This window comes from Delphinus delphis, chromosome 2 (assembly GCF_949987515.2).
Source record: "Delphinus delphis chromosome 2, mDelDel1.2, whole genome shotgun sequence".
Taxonomy (NCBI): domain Eukaryota; kingdom Metazoa; phylum Chordata; class Mammalia; order Artiodactyla; family Delphinidae; genus Delphinus; species Delphinus delphis.
This window is the reverse complement of record NC_082684.1, coordinates 44,962,837-44,981,310: the sequence shown is the minus strand read 5'-3', so window position 1 is coordinate 44,981,310 and position 18,474 is coordinate 44,962,837. Positions and strand designations below refer to the sequence as shown.

Below are 18,474 nucleotides of genomic sequence, written 5' to 3'. Positions count from 1 at the left end.
GCATTAGTGGCAGAACTAAAGGTTTAGGTCTCCTGAGTTCTCCATTCTATACATAGTACCTACTCAGTAACTTTAAATAAGGCACGATCATTCAAAAGGAATTTATAGACGTATGAAGAAAACATAACCCATTTGTTATTTTTACTAAAATAATCTGATTCCTTTTGCAGGCTAACTGGACATATTGGAGGATTAATGTCAGATCACTCTAAGCAGAGTAGAATTAAGCAACTCTTAGAAGGCCCTGAAAAATCAAGCTTGTTTTAATTTTTTCCTCCTTTTAACAAGTTTACATGTCTAAAACCTACCACTGACAAAAATCACTGAGCAACAGCACTGCAGCATTCATATTTCTCAAGTATGGACCTTGGTGTTGAGGGCTGTTCATTCTAGCCATTACCCATTAAAACGATTTGTAGGTTAATTGAGCATTTAAAAGCAGAACATCAGAATGAACCAAAAACAGGGCCTTGTGCTGCATTTCCCACAGTGGAATCAGATAATAGGCTCAGAACTCGGAAGTACTAGTGCCTGAGAAGGTCAAACCTAGATCTAAATTTAGGAGATGGGTTAAGATTAACAAAATCTGAGTTAATATAGCCAGAATAAGATCTTAGTAATTATTTTCTAGAATAGGGGTAAATAAAGGAAAGAGAAAAGAGCATAGGTATTGAGAAAGTAAAATATAAAGAAGAATATAGTTTAGAAAAGGAATCAAAGGCAAAGACGATTCTGATCTTGGGGCGTTAAGGAAACTGAGCAGGTCCTGAAACCAGGGTTAGCGGTCATTTCCCCCTCTGGTTTCTCAGTTTCATATGCTTCAGACCTAAGTGCTGCAATGCCTTATGTTTGGTTTTTATGGTTTGGGTTTTTTTTTTTTTTTTTTTTTTTTTTAGTTTATAGTAGTTCTAGATGGTAACATTTCATTAGCATCTATTTAGTTGAGAAAAATGTTAAAGAATATTTTAATAATTATTTCCTAAAACATTATACTCGTGTGTTTTTGTGTCTCACAGGCTCACAGGGTTCAAGCTCACTGTCATAATCCTCCATTCATCAGTTTCATTTCTTGAGCACCTACTGTGTCAGATGCTCATCTAGTCACTGGAGGTAGACAGCTCCCCTCTCATGGAGCATATATTCTAGACGAGGCAAAGAGACCACAGATAAGCCAGCAGTGCCAGGGCCCCAAGGCGGGAGCAGAGCAAAGGAAGATGGAGGTGACATGAGATGAACTCGGAGAGGTAGGCAGAAGCCGGGAGAGTAAGGGGCCTTTAGGCCAAGTAAAGACTTTGGGTTTTATTCTAGGAGTTTGTTGGAGGAATTTAAGCAAGGGAGAGAGAAAATCCAACTTATATTTTGTTACGATGTCTCCAACTACTGTCTAGAGAAAAATGTAGGAGGCAAGTGTGAAAACAGGGACACCAGTTTGGAGTCTAAGGCAGAGCAATCCAAGTAAGAGCTGAGGGCAGCTAGAACTAAGGTGGGGAAACGTGCAGGGACTGAAGATGCATTTTGGAGGAAGAGTTGATAGAATTTACATGAGGTTAAATGTGGGTGTGGAGGAAAAATCCAGGGTGATTCTTGGGTATTGATTTTTTAGCTTGAGCAAATTGGGTGCCAGTCACTGACATAGGGAACCTAGGGGTTGAAGAGGATCCAGTGTAACATTTGAAACATGTTACATGTGAGATGCTTATTAGAGATCCACGTGGAGATTGGGTCTGCTAATCTGAAGCTCAGGGAGAGATCAGGGCTTTGGGGCTAAAATGGGATTTGGTGAGGTTACGTGGGGGAGAGAACAGAAGGGGAAGGGAAAGGGGCTGTTGGCCAACTAGCCTGGAAAGGTTTCATTAACTTAATACCAGGTACAGATATACCAGGACATGTAAGCCCTGGAAACCTCAGCAAGCGGGATTTCAGTAGAGCTGTGCTGAGAGTTGGAGTGGCTTCAGAATGGGTCACGGGGATGAGTAAGGAAGCAGGGGGTAGTAACTGGTGGCAGGTTTTTCCGGAAGTATTGCCATTAAATGAATCCGAGAAATGGGGCTATAGTTCGAGAGGTGCTCTCAAGCAAAGGAAAACATTTTCAAAGATGAGAGACGAGTCTAGAACGGTGCTATTCAAACTGCCCAGCCAAGCAGTGAAATGTCTGTTAACGGTGCAGGAGGAGACAAGTAAGGAAATCGAGAAGGAACGCGTTTGGAACCTTGTAATAGCAGTTTGGCATTCCTGAAACATCCATGCAGATGATCATTCTTCTAATACTCATTTTTGTTATATTTTTAAAAGCTATTAAGTGACAAGTTGAAATTTTAAAAACTAACCAAAAAAATGTTTGATAGCTGACAGTGTGATCCAGTAATAGAGAGAAATTGATCATTTCAGGAGTAAAATCCTTGGAAAGGGGAGAAGAGTGGGATGCCAAGCACGCGTGGAGAGATTGGTCATGGATAGGAGCAGCAACAACTCATCCTTGTCATAGGAGGGAAGTGAGAAAATAAGGTTACAGATGCAGGGACGAGGGTAGGACTGGTCCAGGAAAGGTGAAGGAGGACCTTTTGGGTGCTTTCACACCATTTTACCTGTGCTGACTTTGACTGACAACCAGGTAAACCCAGACTTTTCTCATATATGTACGCAACTGAAAGTGCCAAATGATGCTGTATATATGCATATCCGTCAGCAGCAGGGAGTAAAATTCTCCCCATGGCTACTATGTGAACATCAGATGAAATTCAGATACATCATGGCTGGTCCACATGACTACCCTTAAAATAACGTAGAGTTGATCCAATAGTCAAAAAAAAGGACAGGCTCCAAGTCTTCCACATTGGGTGAGGTTTCATTAGGAAAGTGGCTTAGATTTTTTTTTTCTTGGCAAAAGCAACATGAGGTTTGTGTCCTAAAGTATAGAAATATGCTAACACTCTACAGGTTAGATTTAAGTGGAAGTGACTTGATAAACAAATATTAAATGACCAGTCAGGTTAAGTATCATGTCTTGAAATAATTGATCTTAGCAGTATGTTCCAGTTGGAATAAAATGTCATGTTTTACAGGCAATTTCAGTTGATTCATCAAGACATTAATTTAATACATTGGGATGAAATCAGAATGGCCTTTCTTGAAGAGAGTAATCTCTATAGACAAGGAGTTGGTTGTGTGACATTCTGCTGGAGCATGGTTTTAGCTTTGAGCTTTGAACAGAGTTTGAAGAGTCTTCGCCCTCTTCCACGGAGGTGACAGAAATTAGATCATAGCCTGTGTCTTTGTGAGGAGCTCTGGGTTTTGTGTGGTGGCCAGGCAATTTTAGAACTTCTCACATTTTACTCCTAAGGCTTCATTGGAATCGAGGTTCAGGACAGATTTGTTCCTGAGTTTGGAGTAGTCTCCTGTATACTTTCCTATATTTGTGAAATATTTTGCAGAGTATCTTACTTTTCTAATTAAAAAAAAACAAAAACCTAAAGTGAAATAAACAGAAAAAGACAGATGTGTAATATCACTCACATGTAGAATCTAAAAAACAAAAATCAAAATCATAAAAACAGAGAGTAGTTACCAGGGGCTGGAGCGGGTAGGGGGGCACATGGAATTGGGGAGATATTGGTCGAACAGTACAAACTTCTGGCTGTAAGATGAGTAAGTTCTCCGATGTAATATACAGCATGGCGATTGCAGTTAATAATACTGTATTATATACTTGAAAAAGAGAGTAGCTTTAAAAAATGGTTTAAAAACATTCAGCAGTCTGAATCAGTAGAGCTGAATGAATCTAGCAGAGGGAAGGTTCTGCAGCTTTAGAAAGATCAATCGTATGATATGATTTTATAATCTCTCTAATTCAAGTTTTATGTTGCATTTTTTAACAAGTTACATGTTTTCTAAACCTGTATGTTCAGGCAATAGGCATCTATTCAAGGTGATAAGTTTCAGTGAACCCCATGGTTTAGTTTATTCCAGGCACATTTCAATAGGACAAGAAATTAGGAGTTGTAAAAAACAAAAGAAATAGATGTCTGTTGTCTGTTGGTTTAACAGAGATAGTCTGTGCATGAAAATGTGTATGTGAGATTTACAAAATAAATTTAATATTGTTCCAAAGCAAACAGACCTAAATGATGCAAGATATATACATTTTGTTATATTTATTTCACCTTTATTCATTTGGACAAAAAAGTACTACACTGCTTATGTTTTAGATGGAATTTTGAGATCAGGATAAAGATACCTGGGAAATTGACTTTGGAGGCCTTATAGGTACACACTGGGGGTTCTGTCTGTTCCTTCCATTGACAATTTCAGAATCAAAGTCACTTGTTAGGAGAGAACATTAATATCATATTTAACAAGAAATGATTTGTTTACATATAAATTATTTTAGTTTAAGACGTATCTTTGGCATATATAACATTTATCACTGTTTCCTACTTAGAGATTCATAGAACATCATTACATAGACGGTTTAATGTTTTGTTGTGAGGATTTCCTTACCTGTAAACAAATACTTCCCAGTTCACAGGACACAGCAGTACCTGTCTTATTTGGATTTAGTGAATATGAAAAGCTTTGTTAGAACTCTAAGATCATGCTAATGAAATATATTCTTTCTGGCAGCATTTAAATCTTACCAAGGAAAGTAAGCCAATAAAATATTATTGGCCACTTTTTAGACTTTCCCAGGACAGTTTTTTTTTAAATCCAAAATTGAAATGTTAGGATCAGCTTTTTAAATCTTTCATATGACTGCATCTCAAACTTTGAGCTGACCTGTATAGCCCTTTACATCACTCTCATTTACGCTGAGTGACAGAAATAGGCATTGGGGTCTCATGTCTGAGGTAGGGCTTGTTCTCCCTCTGTGCCATGAGTCACTGGTGGATTCACTTAGTGTGGAAAACCAGTCCCTGGAGCTGGGCAAGAGTGGCGGAAATAGGGCTTATGTTGGCTGGCTTCCTTTAAAATCTTGGGGGTTTTCCCACCTGGAAATACAAGAAAAAAAAATGATTTTCTATGAAAGTAATAAGTAATGTTTCTACCTGATCAGAAACCTGTTTGGATTGAGATCTATTTTCCTCTAGAATAGAAAATTGGGTTATTCTTAACATTTAAAATCTTATGGTTGGTTACCATAACATCTCCCTTAAACAAGAAAAGGAGCAGACTGAAGATTTTTTCATTAAATTCCGACCTTCATAGTAGAGATAATGAATGTTAAAGGATCCTGAACACTCATTTCATGTGATGAATGTGGTGACATCCTATTTTGCAAGTAGATCCTGAGTATAATTTGATTTATTTAGGTGGGCAGATCAACAGAAAGCCCTATTGACTTCGTCGTTACAGACACAATTTCTGGCAGTCAGAACAACGACGAAGCGCAGATTACACAGAGCACCATATCCAGGTTTGCCTGCAGGGTAGTCTGTGACAGGAACGAACCGTACACAGCACGCATATTCGCAGCCGGATTCGACTCTTCCAAAAACATATTTCTTGGCGTAAGTACTATTAATCAGTATGTTGTTTCTAGAAAAACACCCATTATCATCATATATAACATTTAATTGTGGCCAAAAAATTTGCCTTGCACAATGCTTCTGGTGAGATTGTAGTTTTCATACAGCCAGCTTGAAAAGCTATCATTAAAAATCTGAACATAATTGTCGTTACTTGTTATTTGTTATATTTGCTATATTAACTATAATATGTACAGTAATTAACACTTGTAAAGTATGTGTATTAACATACATAATGTATTTCAGAAGGAAAATGGTCAGATCTAGATAATCGGGGTGCAAAAGAAAATGTTATTCCTTTATTCATTCAAAAAATTGTTACGTAGTGTTTGCTTTGTTCCATATTGGGTGTAACAGATGTGATATCACAAAGAACAAAACAGACTAAAAATATCTCCCTTCATAGAATGTCCATGTAAATAAAACCCCACAGTTTTAGTGAATATCCAGTTTTAATATAGTCCCCTTTTTGAATCAGGATGTTTTTGCGGGGGGCGGGGGGGGAGAAAAACCTCACTTTAAAATGGCCTAAATGGTAATAAAAATGTATCACGTTGCAAGAAGCGCCCAGGAAGGCCAGCTGCAGGCTTGGTTGGTGCAGTGTTCTGTGACATCCGGGGAGCCAGGTTCATTCCGTCTTGCCCTCTGCCTCTGGGCACATCAGCTTCCTCAGGCGAGGTCCTGGCGGCGGCGGCGGTGGGATGGCTCCTGCACTTCCACCAGCCCCCACAGCATGACAGCTTCCCGCTGAAGAAGGGCAGCAAAGGCACTGTTTCTTCCTCGTCTCTTTTAAAGAACCAAGAAACCTTTCCAGGAAGCTTCCCAGAAGGACTCACTCAGGCCTCACTGGCCAGAACTCAGTCACATGCCCACCCCTAAACCAGTCATAACTGGCTTATTTATCCTCATCAGATTTACCCAAGTCATGTGAGCAATATCTGGCTCTGTGGCCAGGCGTCCACGAGCATCTGTCCTGCCGTTACATCCAGCTGCTTGTGCCTTCCACCCTTGATGATGTAACACTGATTCGTATGAAAACAGAACAGAGTGGCCACAACTTGTTGGCTTAATATATTTTGAAATTTTGTTTGTTTAATAAAAAACTTCTTCTCTTCCTTCTAGTACTTCCCTGATAATGAGTTCATACAAAGCATTTTTAGATAACAGGATGAAAGCACTGCACAAATAGAATCGAAGAATACATACTGTATTCCTGGAATCACCTGGGGGCGGGGGGTGGTTTGAACAAGAATCTGTGAGGGAGAGGTTCAGGCATCAGGTTTTGTTTAAGTGCCCAAGGTAAATATGTCTCCAGCGATAAATCATTCATCTATTTTTGCACTTCTTTCATTTTGTCGGGCTAACTGCATTTTTTATCCTTCTGATTATTAGCTTTAAGTAGAAAATGAAAATTCCTCACTTTCCTCCCCTCTGCCCTTAACCCAATAGTTTAAAGAGATTCTAGAATCTTTTTGTGTTGAACATAATCTTTTCTGTGGTATGCTCTCCAGGAAAAGGCAGCAAAGTGGAAAAACCCCGATGGCCACATGGATGGGCTCACGACCAATGGTGTCCTGGTGATGCATCCGAGAGGGGGCTTCACTGAGGAGTCCCAGCCTGGGGTCTGGCGCGAGATCTCTGTCTGTGGAGACGTGTACACCTTGCGAGAGACCAGGTCTGCGCAGCAAAGGGGAAAGCTGGTGAGTGGACTTCATGCAAATAAGGCATGAAACTACAGACACCTAACTCGAAAGCTATCATTTTCCTCCCCTGAAATTCAAAATCTTTGTACAGGTCTTAGGGCTGTGTACCATTGACCCAGGAGAACAAGAATTTTCTGAGCCTCCAAAAGTAAGAGGGAACTAGCCTTCTTCCCTTTCCTGATTAAGCTTTTCCAATAGTGGAAGAAAATTACCTTTTGCTCCTAACTACCTTAAGAGCACAATCTTATTAATATACTTCACAGGTTTCTGCTTAAATTCACTTTAAGAAGAATAAACTTATCTTTAGTGTAAAACTTTACTAATTTGGAAAACTCCTGAGCAGTCTAAGACTAATTAGTAAAAATTTTGAATTAGAGAATTATTTACTACACTTTCTGGGACTAAAAGATAATTAAGTTAGCTTTTTTTTCTTTTCCCTTGAGTTAATAGTAAGAAATTAATATGTAATTCCCTATATGATTCACCAAAGTCACAGTTACAGCTTTTTACTTGAAATAATTCGTATAGTACGTTGACTTGGCATGTTTGTATTTTTTCTATAAATATTACTACTTATCCCAAATGCCCTAAAGCGGTTGGGTTTTTAACCCTTTCTTCAATGGAGAATAATTTTTTTTAAAACATCTTTATTGGAGTATAATTGCTTTACAATGGTATGTTAGTTTCTGCTCTATAACAAAGTGAATCAGTTATACATATACATATGTTCCCATATCTCTTCCCTCTTGCATCTCCCTCCCTCCCACCCTCCGTATCCCACCCCTCCAGACGGTCACAAAGCACCGAGCTGATATCCCTGTGCTATGCGGCTTCTTCCCACTAGCTATCTACCTTACGTTTGTTAGTGTATATATGTCCATGCCTCTCTCTCGCTTTGTCACAGTTCACCCTTCCCCCTCCCCATATCCTCAAGTCCGTACTCCAGTAGGTCTGTGTCTTTATTCCTGTCTTACCCCGAGGCTCTTCATGACATTTTTTTTCTTAAATTCCATATATATGTGTTAGCATACGTTATTTGTCTTTCTCTTTCTGACTTACTTCACTCTGTATGACAGACTCTAAGTCTATCCACCTCATTACAAATAGCTCAATTTCGTTTCTTTTGACGGCTGAGTAATAGTCCATTGTATATATGTGCCACATCTTCTTTATCCATTCATCCGATGATGGGCACTTAGGTTGTTTCCATCTCCGGGCTATTGTAAAGAGAGCTGCAATGAACATTTTGGTACGTGACTCTTTTTGAATTTTGGTTTTCTCAGGGTATATGCCCAGTAGTGGGATTGCTGGGTCATATGGTAGTTCTATTTGTAGTTTTTTAAGGAACCTCCATACTGTTCTCCATACTGGCTGAACCAATTCACATTCCCACCAGCAGTGCAAGAGTGTTCCCTTTTCTCCACACCCTCTCCAGCATTTATTCTTTCTAGATTTTTTGATGATGGCCATTCTGACTGGTGTGAGATGATATCTCATTGTAGTTTTGATTTGCATTTCTCCAATGATTAATGATATTGAGCATTCTTTCATGTCTTTCTTGGTAGTCTGTATATCTTTTTTGGAGAAATGACTATTTAGGTCTTCTGCCCATTTTTGGATTGGGTTGTTTGTTTTTTTGTTATTGAGCTGCATGAGCTGCTTGTAAATTTTGGAGATTAATCCTTTGTCCATTGTTTCATTTGCAAATATTTTCTCCCATTCTGAGGGTTGTCTTTTGGTCTTCTTTATGGTTTCCTTTGCTGTGCAAAAGCTTTGAAGTTTCATTAGGTCCCATTTGTTTATTTTTGTTTTTATTTCCATTTCTCTAGGAGGTGGGTCAAAAAGGATCTTGCTGTGACTTATGTCATAGAGTGTTCTGCCTATGTTTTCCTCTATGAGTTTGATAGTTTCTGGCCTTACATTTAGGTCTTTAATCCATTTTGAGCTTATTTTTGTGTATGGTGTAGGGAGTGATCTAATCTCATACTTTTACATGTACCTGTCCAGTTTTCCCAGCACCACTTATTGAAGAGGCTGTCCTTTCTCCACTGTACATTCCTGCCTCCTTTATCAAAGATAAGGTGACCGTATGTGCATGGGTTTATCTCTGGGCTTTCTATCCTGTTCCATTGATCTATATTTCTGTTTTTGTGCCACTACCCTACTGTCTTCATTACTGTAGCTTTGTAGTATAGTCTGAAGTCAGGGAGCCTGATTCCTCCAGCTCTGTTTTTCGTTCTCAAGATTGCTTTGGCTATTCGGGGTCTTTTGTGTTTCCATACAAATTGTAAAATTTTTTGTTCTAGTTCTGTGAAAAATGCCAGTGGTAGTTTGATAGGGATTGCATTGAATCTGTAGATTGCTTTGGGTAGTAGAGTCATTTTCACAATGTTGATTCTTCCAATCCAAGAACATGGTATATCTCCCCATCTGTTTGTATCATCTTTAATTTCTTTCATCAGTGTCTTATAAGTTTCTGCATACAGGTCTTTTGTCTCCTTAGGTATGTTTATTCCTAGATATTTTATTCTTTTTGTTGCAATGGTAAATGGGAGTGTTTTCTTGATTTCACTTTCAGATTTTTCATCATTAGTGTATAGGAATGCAAGAGATTTCTGTGCATTAATTTTGTATTCTGCAACTTTACCAAATTCATTGATTAGCTCTAGTAGTTTTCTGGTAGCATCTTTAGGATTCTCTATGTATAGTATCATGTCATCTGCAAACAGTGACAGCTTTACTTCTTCTTTTCCGATTTGGATTCCTTTTATTTCCTTTTCTTCTCTGATTGCTGTGGCTAAAACTTCCAAAACTATGTTGAATAAGAGTGGTGAGAGTGGGCAACCTTGTCTTGTTCCTGATCTTAGTGGAAATGCTTTCAGTTTTTCACCATTCAGGATGATGTTGGCTGTGGGCTTCTCATATATGTCCTTTATTATGTTGAGGAAAGTTCCCTCTATGCCTACTTTCTGCAGGGTTTTTATCATAAATGGGTGTTGAATTTTGTCAAAAGCTTTCTCTGCATCTACTGAGATGATCATATGGTTTTTCTCCTTCAATTTGTTAATATGGTGTATCACATTGATTGATTTGCATATACTGAAGAATCCTTGCATTCCTGGAATAAACCCCACTTGATCATGGTGTATGATCCTTTTAATGTGCTGTTGGATTCTGTTTGTTTGTTACTATTTTGTTGAGGATTTTTGCATCTATGTTCATCAGTGATATTGGCCCGTAGTTTTCTTTCTTTGTGACATCCTTGTCTGGTTTTCATATCAAGGTGATGGTGACCTCGTGGAAGGAATTTGGGAGTGTTCCTCCCTCTGCTATATTTTGGAAGAGTTTGAGAAGGATAGGTGTTAGCTCTTCTCTAAATGTTTGATAGAATTCGCCTGTGAAGCCATCTGGTCCTGGGCTTTTGTTTGTTGGAAGAGTTTTAATCACAGTTTCAATTTCAGTGCTGGTGATTGGTCTGTTCATATTTTCTATTTCTTCCTCAGTCTTGGCAGGTTGTGCATTTCTAAGAATTTGTCCATTTCTTCCAGGTTGTCCATTTTATTGGCATAGAGTTGCTTGTAGTAACCTCTCATGATCTTTTGTATTTCTGCAGTGTTAGTTGTTACTTCTCCTTATTCATTTCTAATTCTGTTGATTTGAGTCTTCTCCCTTTTTTTCTTGATGAGTTTAGCTAATGGTTTATCTATTTTGTTTATCTTCTCAAGGAACCAGCTTTTAGTTTTATTGATCTTTGCTATTGTTTCCTTCATTTCTTTTTCATTTCTTTCTGATCTGATTTTTATGAATTCTTTCCTTCTGCTAACTTTGGGGTTTTTTCGTTCTTCTTTCTCTAATTGCTTTAGGTGCAAGGTTAGGTTGTGTATTTGAGATGTTTCCTGTTTCTTAAGGTAGGATTGTATTGCTATAAACTTCCCTCTTAAAACTGCTTTTGCTGCATCACTGCATCCCATAGGTTTTGGGTCGTCGTGGCTCCATTGTCATTTGTTTCTAGGTATTTTTTGATTTCCTCTTTGATTTCTTCAGTGATCAATTCGTTATTAAGTAGTGTATTGTTTAGCCTCCATGTGTTTGTATTTTTTTACAGATCTTTTCCTGTTAATTGATAGCTAGTCTCATGGCGTTCTGGTTGGAAAAGATACTTAATACGATTTCAATTTTCTTAAATTTACCAAGGCTTGATTTGTGACCCAAGATATGATCTTTCCTGGAGACTATTCCATGAGCACTTGAGAAAATGTGTATTGTGTTGTTTTTGGATGGAGTGTCCTATAAATATCAATTAAGTCCATCTTGTTTAATGTATCATTTAAAGCTTGTGTTTCCTTATTTATTTTCATTTTGGATGATCTCTCCATTGGTGAAAGTGGGGTGTTAAAGTCCCCTACTATGAATGTGTTACTGTCGATTTCCCCTTTTATGGCTGTTAGTATTTGCCTTATGTGTTGAGGTGCTCCTATGTTGGGTGCATAAATATTTACAGTTGTTATATCTTCTTCTTGGATTGATCCCTTTGTAGTGTCCTTCTTTGTCTCTTCAATAGTCTTTATTTTAAAGTCTAGTTTGTCTGATATGAGAATTGCGACTCCAGCTTTCTTTTGGTTTCCATTTGCATGGAATATCTTTTTCCATCCCCTTACTCTCAGTCTGTATGTGTCTCTAGGCCTGAAGTGGGTCTCTTGTAGACAGCATATATATGGGTCTTGTTTTTGTATCCATTCACCCAGTCTGTGTCTTTTGGTAGGAGCACTTAGTCCATTTACATTAAAGGTAATTATTGATATGTATGTTCCTATTACCATTTTCTAAATTGTTTTGGGTTCGTTATTATAGGTCTTTTCCATCTCTTGTGTTTCTTGCCTAGAGAAGTTCCTTTAGCATTTGTTGTAAAGCTGGTTTGGTGGTGCTGAACTCTCTCAGCTTTTGCTTGTCTGTAAAGGTTTTAATTTCTCCATCAAATCTGAATGAGATCCTTGCTGGGTAGAGTAATCTTGGTTGTAGGTTTTTCTCCTTCATCACTTCCAGTATGTCCTGCCAGTCCCTTCTGGCTTGCAGAGTTTGTGCTGAACGATCAGCTGTTAACCTTATGGGGATCCCCTTGTGTGTTATTTGTTGTTTTTCCCTTGCTGCTTTTAATATGCTTTCTTTGTATTTAATTTTTGACAGTTTGATTAATATGTGTCTTGGCATATTTCTCCTTGGATTTATCCTGTATGGGACTCTCTGTGCTTCCTGGACTTGACTAACTATTTTCTTTCCCATATTAGGGAAGTTTTCAACTATAATCTCTTCAAATATTTTCTCAGTCCCTTTCTTTTTCTCTTCTTCTTCTAGAACCTCTATAATTCGAATGTTGGTGCGTTTAAAGTTGTCCCAGAGGTCTCTGAGACTGTCCTCAGTTCTTTTCATTCTTTATTCTTCTCTGCAGTAGTTATTTTCACTATTTTATCTTCCAGGTCACTTATTCGTTCTTCTGCCTAAGTTATTCTGCTCTTGATCCCATCTAGAGTACTTTTAATTTCATTTATTGTGTTGTTCATCATTGTTTGTTTCATCTTTAGTTCTTCTAGGTCCTTGTTAAATGTTTCTTGCATTTTGTCCATTCTATTTCCAAGATTTTGGATCATCTTTACTATCATTATTCTGAATTCTTTTTCAGGTAGATTTCCTATTTCCTCTTCATTTGTTAGGTCTGGTGGCTTTTTACCTTGCTCCTTCATCTGCTGTCTTTTTTTCTGTCCTCTCATTTTGCTTATCTTACTGTGTTTGGGGTCTCCTTTTTGCAAGCTTCAGGTTCGTAGTTCCCGTTGTTTTTGGTGTATGTCCCCAGTGGCTAAGGTTGGTTCAGTGGGTTGTGTAGGTTTCCTGGTGGAGGGGAATAGTGCCTGTGTTCTGGTGGATGAGGCTGGATCTTGTCTCTCTAGTGGGCAGGTCCACGTCTGGTGGTGTGTTTTGTGGTGTCTGTGGACTTATTATGATTTTAGGCAGCCTCTCTGCTAATGGGTGGGGTTGTGTTCCTGTTTTGCTAGTTGTTTGGCATAGGTTGTCCAGCACTGTAGCTTGTTGGTCATTGAGTGAAGCTGGGTGCTGGTGTTGAGATGGAGATCTGTGAGAGATTTTCGCTGTTTGCTATTATGTGCAGCTGGGAGGCCTCTTGTGGACCAGTGTCCTGATGTTGGCTCTCCCACCTCAGAGGCACAGCACTGACTCCTGGATGCAGCACCAAGAGCCTTTCATCCACCCGGCTTAGAATAAAAGGGAGAAAAAGTAGAAAGAAAGGAGGGAAGGAAGGAAGGAAGGAAAGAAAGGAGGGAAAGGAAGAAAGAAAAGATACAGTAAAATAAAATAAAGTAAAATATAATAAAGTTATTAAATTAGAAAATAATTATTTAGAAAATAAAGAGATGTATAGAACCTTAGGAAAAATGATGGAAGCAAAGCTATACAGACAAAATCTTACACAGAAGTATACACATACACCCTCACAAAAAGAGGTAAAGGGGAAAAAATCATAAATCTTGCTCTCAAAGTCTACCTCCTCAATTTGGGATGATTCGTTGTCTAAAGGAGGGAGCAAGGGAAGGAAGGGAAGGAAGAAAGAATGTAAAGTATAATAAAGTTATTAAAATTAATTATTAAGAAAAAAATTAAAAAACAAAAAAACACAGACAGATAGAACCCTAGGACAAATGGTGGAAGCAAAGCTATACAGACAAAAATCTCACACAGAAACATACACACTCACAAAAAGAGGAAAAGGGGAAAAATAAATCTTGCTCTCAAAGTCCGCCTCCTCGATTTGGGATGATTCGTTGTCTATTCATGTATTCCACAGATGCAGGGTACATCAAGTTGATTGTGAAGCTTTAATCCGCTGCTTCTGAGGCTGCTGGGAGAGATTTCCCTTTCTCTTCTTTGTTCTCACAGCTTCCAGGGGCTTAGCTTTGGATTTGGCCCCGTCTCTGCGTGTAGGTCGCTGGAGGCGTCTGTTTTTTGCTCAGACAGGACGGGGTTAAACGAGCCGCTGATTCGGGGGCTCTGGCTCACTCAGGCCAGGGGGAGGGAGGAGTGTGGGGGCGAGCCTGCGGCGGCAGAGGTTGGCGTGATGTTGCACCAGCCTGAGGCGCCTCGTGTGTTCTCCTGGGGGGCGTTGTCCCTGGATCCCAGGAACCTGGCAGTGGCGGGCTGCACAGGCTCCCTGGAAGAGGGATGTGGATAGTGACCTGTGCTCGCACACAGGCTTCTTGGTGGCGGCAGCAGCAGCCTTAGCATCTCCCGCCCATCTCTGGGGTCCACGCTTTTAGCCGCGGCTCGCGCCCACCTCTGGAGTTCCTTTAAGCAGCGCTCTTAAACCCCTGTCCTCACACACCAGGAAACAAAGAGGTAAGAAAAAGTCTCTTGCCTCTTCGGCAGCTCCAGACCTTTTCCCGGACTCCCTCCCGGCTAGCCGTGGTGCACTAACCCCCTGCAGGCTGTGTTCATGCCGCCAACCCCAGTCCTCTCCCTGCGCTCCAACCGAAGCCCGAGCCTCAGCTTGCAGCCCCGCCCACCCGGGCGGGTGAGCAGACAAGCCTCTCGGGCTGGTGAGTGCCAGGAATCTCCCCGTTTTGCCCTCTGCACCCGTTGCTGTGCTCTCCTCTGCGGCACCGAAGCTCCCCCCTCTGCCTCCCTTAGTCTCCGCCCGCGAAGGGCCTTCCTAGTTTGTGGAAACCTTTCCTCCTTCACAGCTCCCTCCCACTGGTGCAGGTCCTGTCCCTATTCTTTTGTCTCTGTTTTTTCTTTTTTTCTTTTACCCTACCCAGGTACGTGGGGAGTTTCTTGCCTTTTGGGAGGTCTGAGGTCTTCTGCCAGCGTTCAGTAGGTGTTCTGTAGGAGTTGCTCCACGTGTAGATGTATTTCTCGTGTATCTGTGGGGAGGAAGGTGATCTCCGCGTCCTACTCTTCTGCCATCTTCCCCTCCGCCCCGAGAATAATTTTAATAACTTAAACAGGAGACTTTGCAACCTAAGTGTCCATCGACAGATGAATGGATAAAGAAGATGTGGCACATATATACAATGGAATATTACTCAGCCATAAAAAGAAACGAAATTGAGTTATTTGTAGTGGGGTGCATGGACCTAGAGTCTGTCATACAGAGTGAAGTAAGTCAGAAAGAGAAAAACAAATACTGTATGCTAACACAGATATATGGAATCTAAAAAAAATGGTTCTGACGAACCTAGGGACAGGACAGGAATAAACACACAGAGGAGAGAATGGACTTGAGGGCATGGGGAGGGGAAAGGGGTAAGCTGGGATGAAGTGAGAGAGTAGCATTGACATATATACACTATCCAATGTAAAATAGCTAGCTAGTGGGAAGCAGGTGCATTAAACAGGGAGATCAGCTCAGTGCTTTGTGACCACCTAGAGGGGTGGGATAGGGAAGGTGGGAGGGAGACGCAAGAGGGAAGAGATATGGGGATATAAGTATAGGTATAGCTGATTCACTTCGTTATACAGCAGAAACTAACACAACATTGTAAAGCAATTATACTCCAATAAAGATTTAAAAAAAAGAAAACTAGGAGGCTTTGGGTTTCTGATCTTGCCGTAAGCATGGGGCACAGCACTAAAAGGTTCTTAATTAAAAGTACTGGAGTGGAAATTTTATTAATTGTTAGGTAGAAGCTAGAACAAGAGAGAACAAATAATTTCTTCCAAACCACCAGAGAAAAAATATAGGGAATACAAGATGTGATCTAGCATTTTTTCAGAGAGCAGCATGATAACCGAATATTCCTAAGATGGAAAACGAAGGTGGGGGACTATTTTACTAACTTGGTTTGCTATTCTCTACTGGATGTTTGTTTTTCAGGAATTGTTATTTTTATTCCTAGTTTACACCATTATTCAGCTGCAGGTATAGCTTCTGCCTTTTATGATAAGGCCCAATCTTGAGCATCATGGCTGAGTAAATATGAAAAGCATTTTCTAAGAAAGCCAAACAAATTCCATAAACTTTGTTTAAACACTTTCCAAGAGATTGTAAATAGGGAAGAGAATGTGAAGGCTGTTTTTCCAAATAACTTTGTGTTTCTGATCATAGAAAACGTTGTGTTTCTGATCGTCACAAAACTGAGCTAGGTTGCCCTAAGTAGGGCATCATTATAACAGCAATAGTAAGAAGTCGGTGTATGTTTGCTGAGTGCAGACACTGCATTAACATTTCAGAGACATTAGCTCATTTAATCTGCACATCAGCCTTGTCAGAGAAGTGGAATTATCCCCATCTTATGGATGAGGAAGTTGTAGCATAGAGAGGTTAAATAATGCCCAGTCACAGAGTTAGAAGGTAACAGCAGATGGGATTGAAACACAGGTCCTCCTGCTTTAAAGCCTGAACTCCTGGCTTCTGCTCAGTAACATCATGTGGGGAGTCACACCTGGCTCTCACCATCACCAGAGCATTGCCTCCCTGGGCAGATAGAAAGCATACACTGGGTCCTGGACAGCACATCACAGGATGAGTTTCTTGTCTACTCTGGTTCATGTATTTTGTTCACAGATAGAAAGAGCACATAAAAATAACAGCTAAGAGGGAAAACAGGCTACTGTTTGAGCAGCCACTGTGTATTAGTGGTTCTGAGGTCAGGCCATAGGTCCAAGTCCTGGTCTACCACTTAGTAGATCTGCAGTCTTGAGTCAGTGACTTGACCTCTCTGTACCTTGCCTCACATCCAGGTAACCGGAATAATGCTAGTATATATCCTTTAGGATTACTGTGAGAACGAGTAAGAAAGATTGGAGCAGTGCTGTACCCAGGAACAGTCCATAATTGGTTGCCATGATTAAGCAGGAGCTAGGAACTGGAAAACTGGCAGTGACCAGGATGTTCAGAGCTCTGCCCTCGAATTGTGGAGTCTGGAAAAGGTTACAGGCAAGACCTCAAATCATTAGGATATTGTGTGATAAGTACAGTCATAAAGAAAGTACTGAAAGGCACAGAAAGTACTGAAAGGCACAGAGGGACACCTGTCCTAGACATGGGAGTCAAGAGTGTGTGGAATATAGAAGACCACAGACTGAAAATTTGTAAGATGTTGTTTACCAAGAACTGCCCTACAGGAAGGAAAAGGAAGGTTGTTTAACAACGTGGCCCGGGGGCAGAGATAAGATGGCAGAGTAGAAGAATGTGAGCTCACCTCTTCTTATGAAAACACAAAAATCACAACTAACTGTTGAACAACCATCAACAAAAAAGTCACTGGAACCTACCAAAAAAGATATCCTACATCCAAAGACAAAGAAGAAGCCACAGTGGGATGGTAGGAGGGGAGCAATAACGATAAAATCAAATCCCATACCCACCATATGGGTGACCCACAAACTAGAAAATAATTACATTGCAGAGGTTCTCCCATGGGAGTGAAAGTTCTGAGCCCCAGCCTGGGGTTCTGGAAATGGGAAGAGGAGCCCCCAGAGCATCTGGTTTTGAAGGGGTTTGATTTCAGGACTTCCAAAGGACTGAGGGAAACAGAAACTTCACTCTTGGAGGGCACACACAAGTTCTTGTGCACACCAGGAACCAGGGGAAAAAGCAGTGACCTCATAAGAGAACCAGACCTACCTGCTGGTATTGGAGGATTTCCTGTGTAGGCAGGGGCGGCTGTGGCTCACTGCAGTGACAGACACTGGCAGTGGTAGTCCTGAGGAGTACTCATTAGCGTGAGCCCTCCTGGAGGCCACCATTTTCTCACCAAGACCTGGCCCCACCCAACAGCCTTGTAATGCCTCAGGCCAAACAACCAATAGAGCAGGAACACAGCCCCAGCCATCAGCAAACAGGCTGCTGAAAGTCTTCCTGAGCACACAGCTGTGTGCTAAACACACCCCCTGACACAGCCCTGCCCACCAGACGTACAAGACCCAGCTCCATCCATCAGTGGGCAGGAACCAGTCCCTACCACCAGGAAGCCTGCACAAGCCTCTTAGGCCAGCCTCATCCACCAGGAGGCAGACAGCAGAAGGAGAATTGCAACCCTGCAGCCTGCAGAATGGAAACCGCAATTACAAAAAAATTACACAGAATGAGATGCCAGAGGTCCCAGACAAAGGAACAAGAAGAAACCCAAGAAGAACAACTAAATGAAGTGGAGATAGGCAATCTACCCAAAATAGAATTTAGAGTAATGATAGTAAAGATGATCCAAGATCTCAGAAAAAGAATGGAGGCACACACCGAGAAG

At 40.6% G+C, this 18,474-nt stretch overlaps 1 protein-coding gene across 1 annotated transcript in view; it reads left to right on the top strand.

The window, feature by feature from the left end:
• The window catches only part of PELI2 (pellino E3 ubiquitin protein ligase family member 2), a 208,159-nt gene that overhangs the window by 178,558 nt on the left and 11,127 nt on the right, over positions 1–18,474 (top strand). Inside the window, exons 4-5 of the mRNA XM_060004501.1 lie at positions 5,307–5,504; positions 7,034–7,222. Of these exons, the coding sequence (XP_059860484.1) occupies positions 5,307–5,504; positions 7,034–7,222 (387 nt within the window). The remainder of the gene's footprint in view (positions 1–5,306; positions 5,505–7,033; positions 7,223–18,474) is intronic.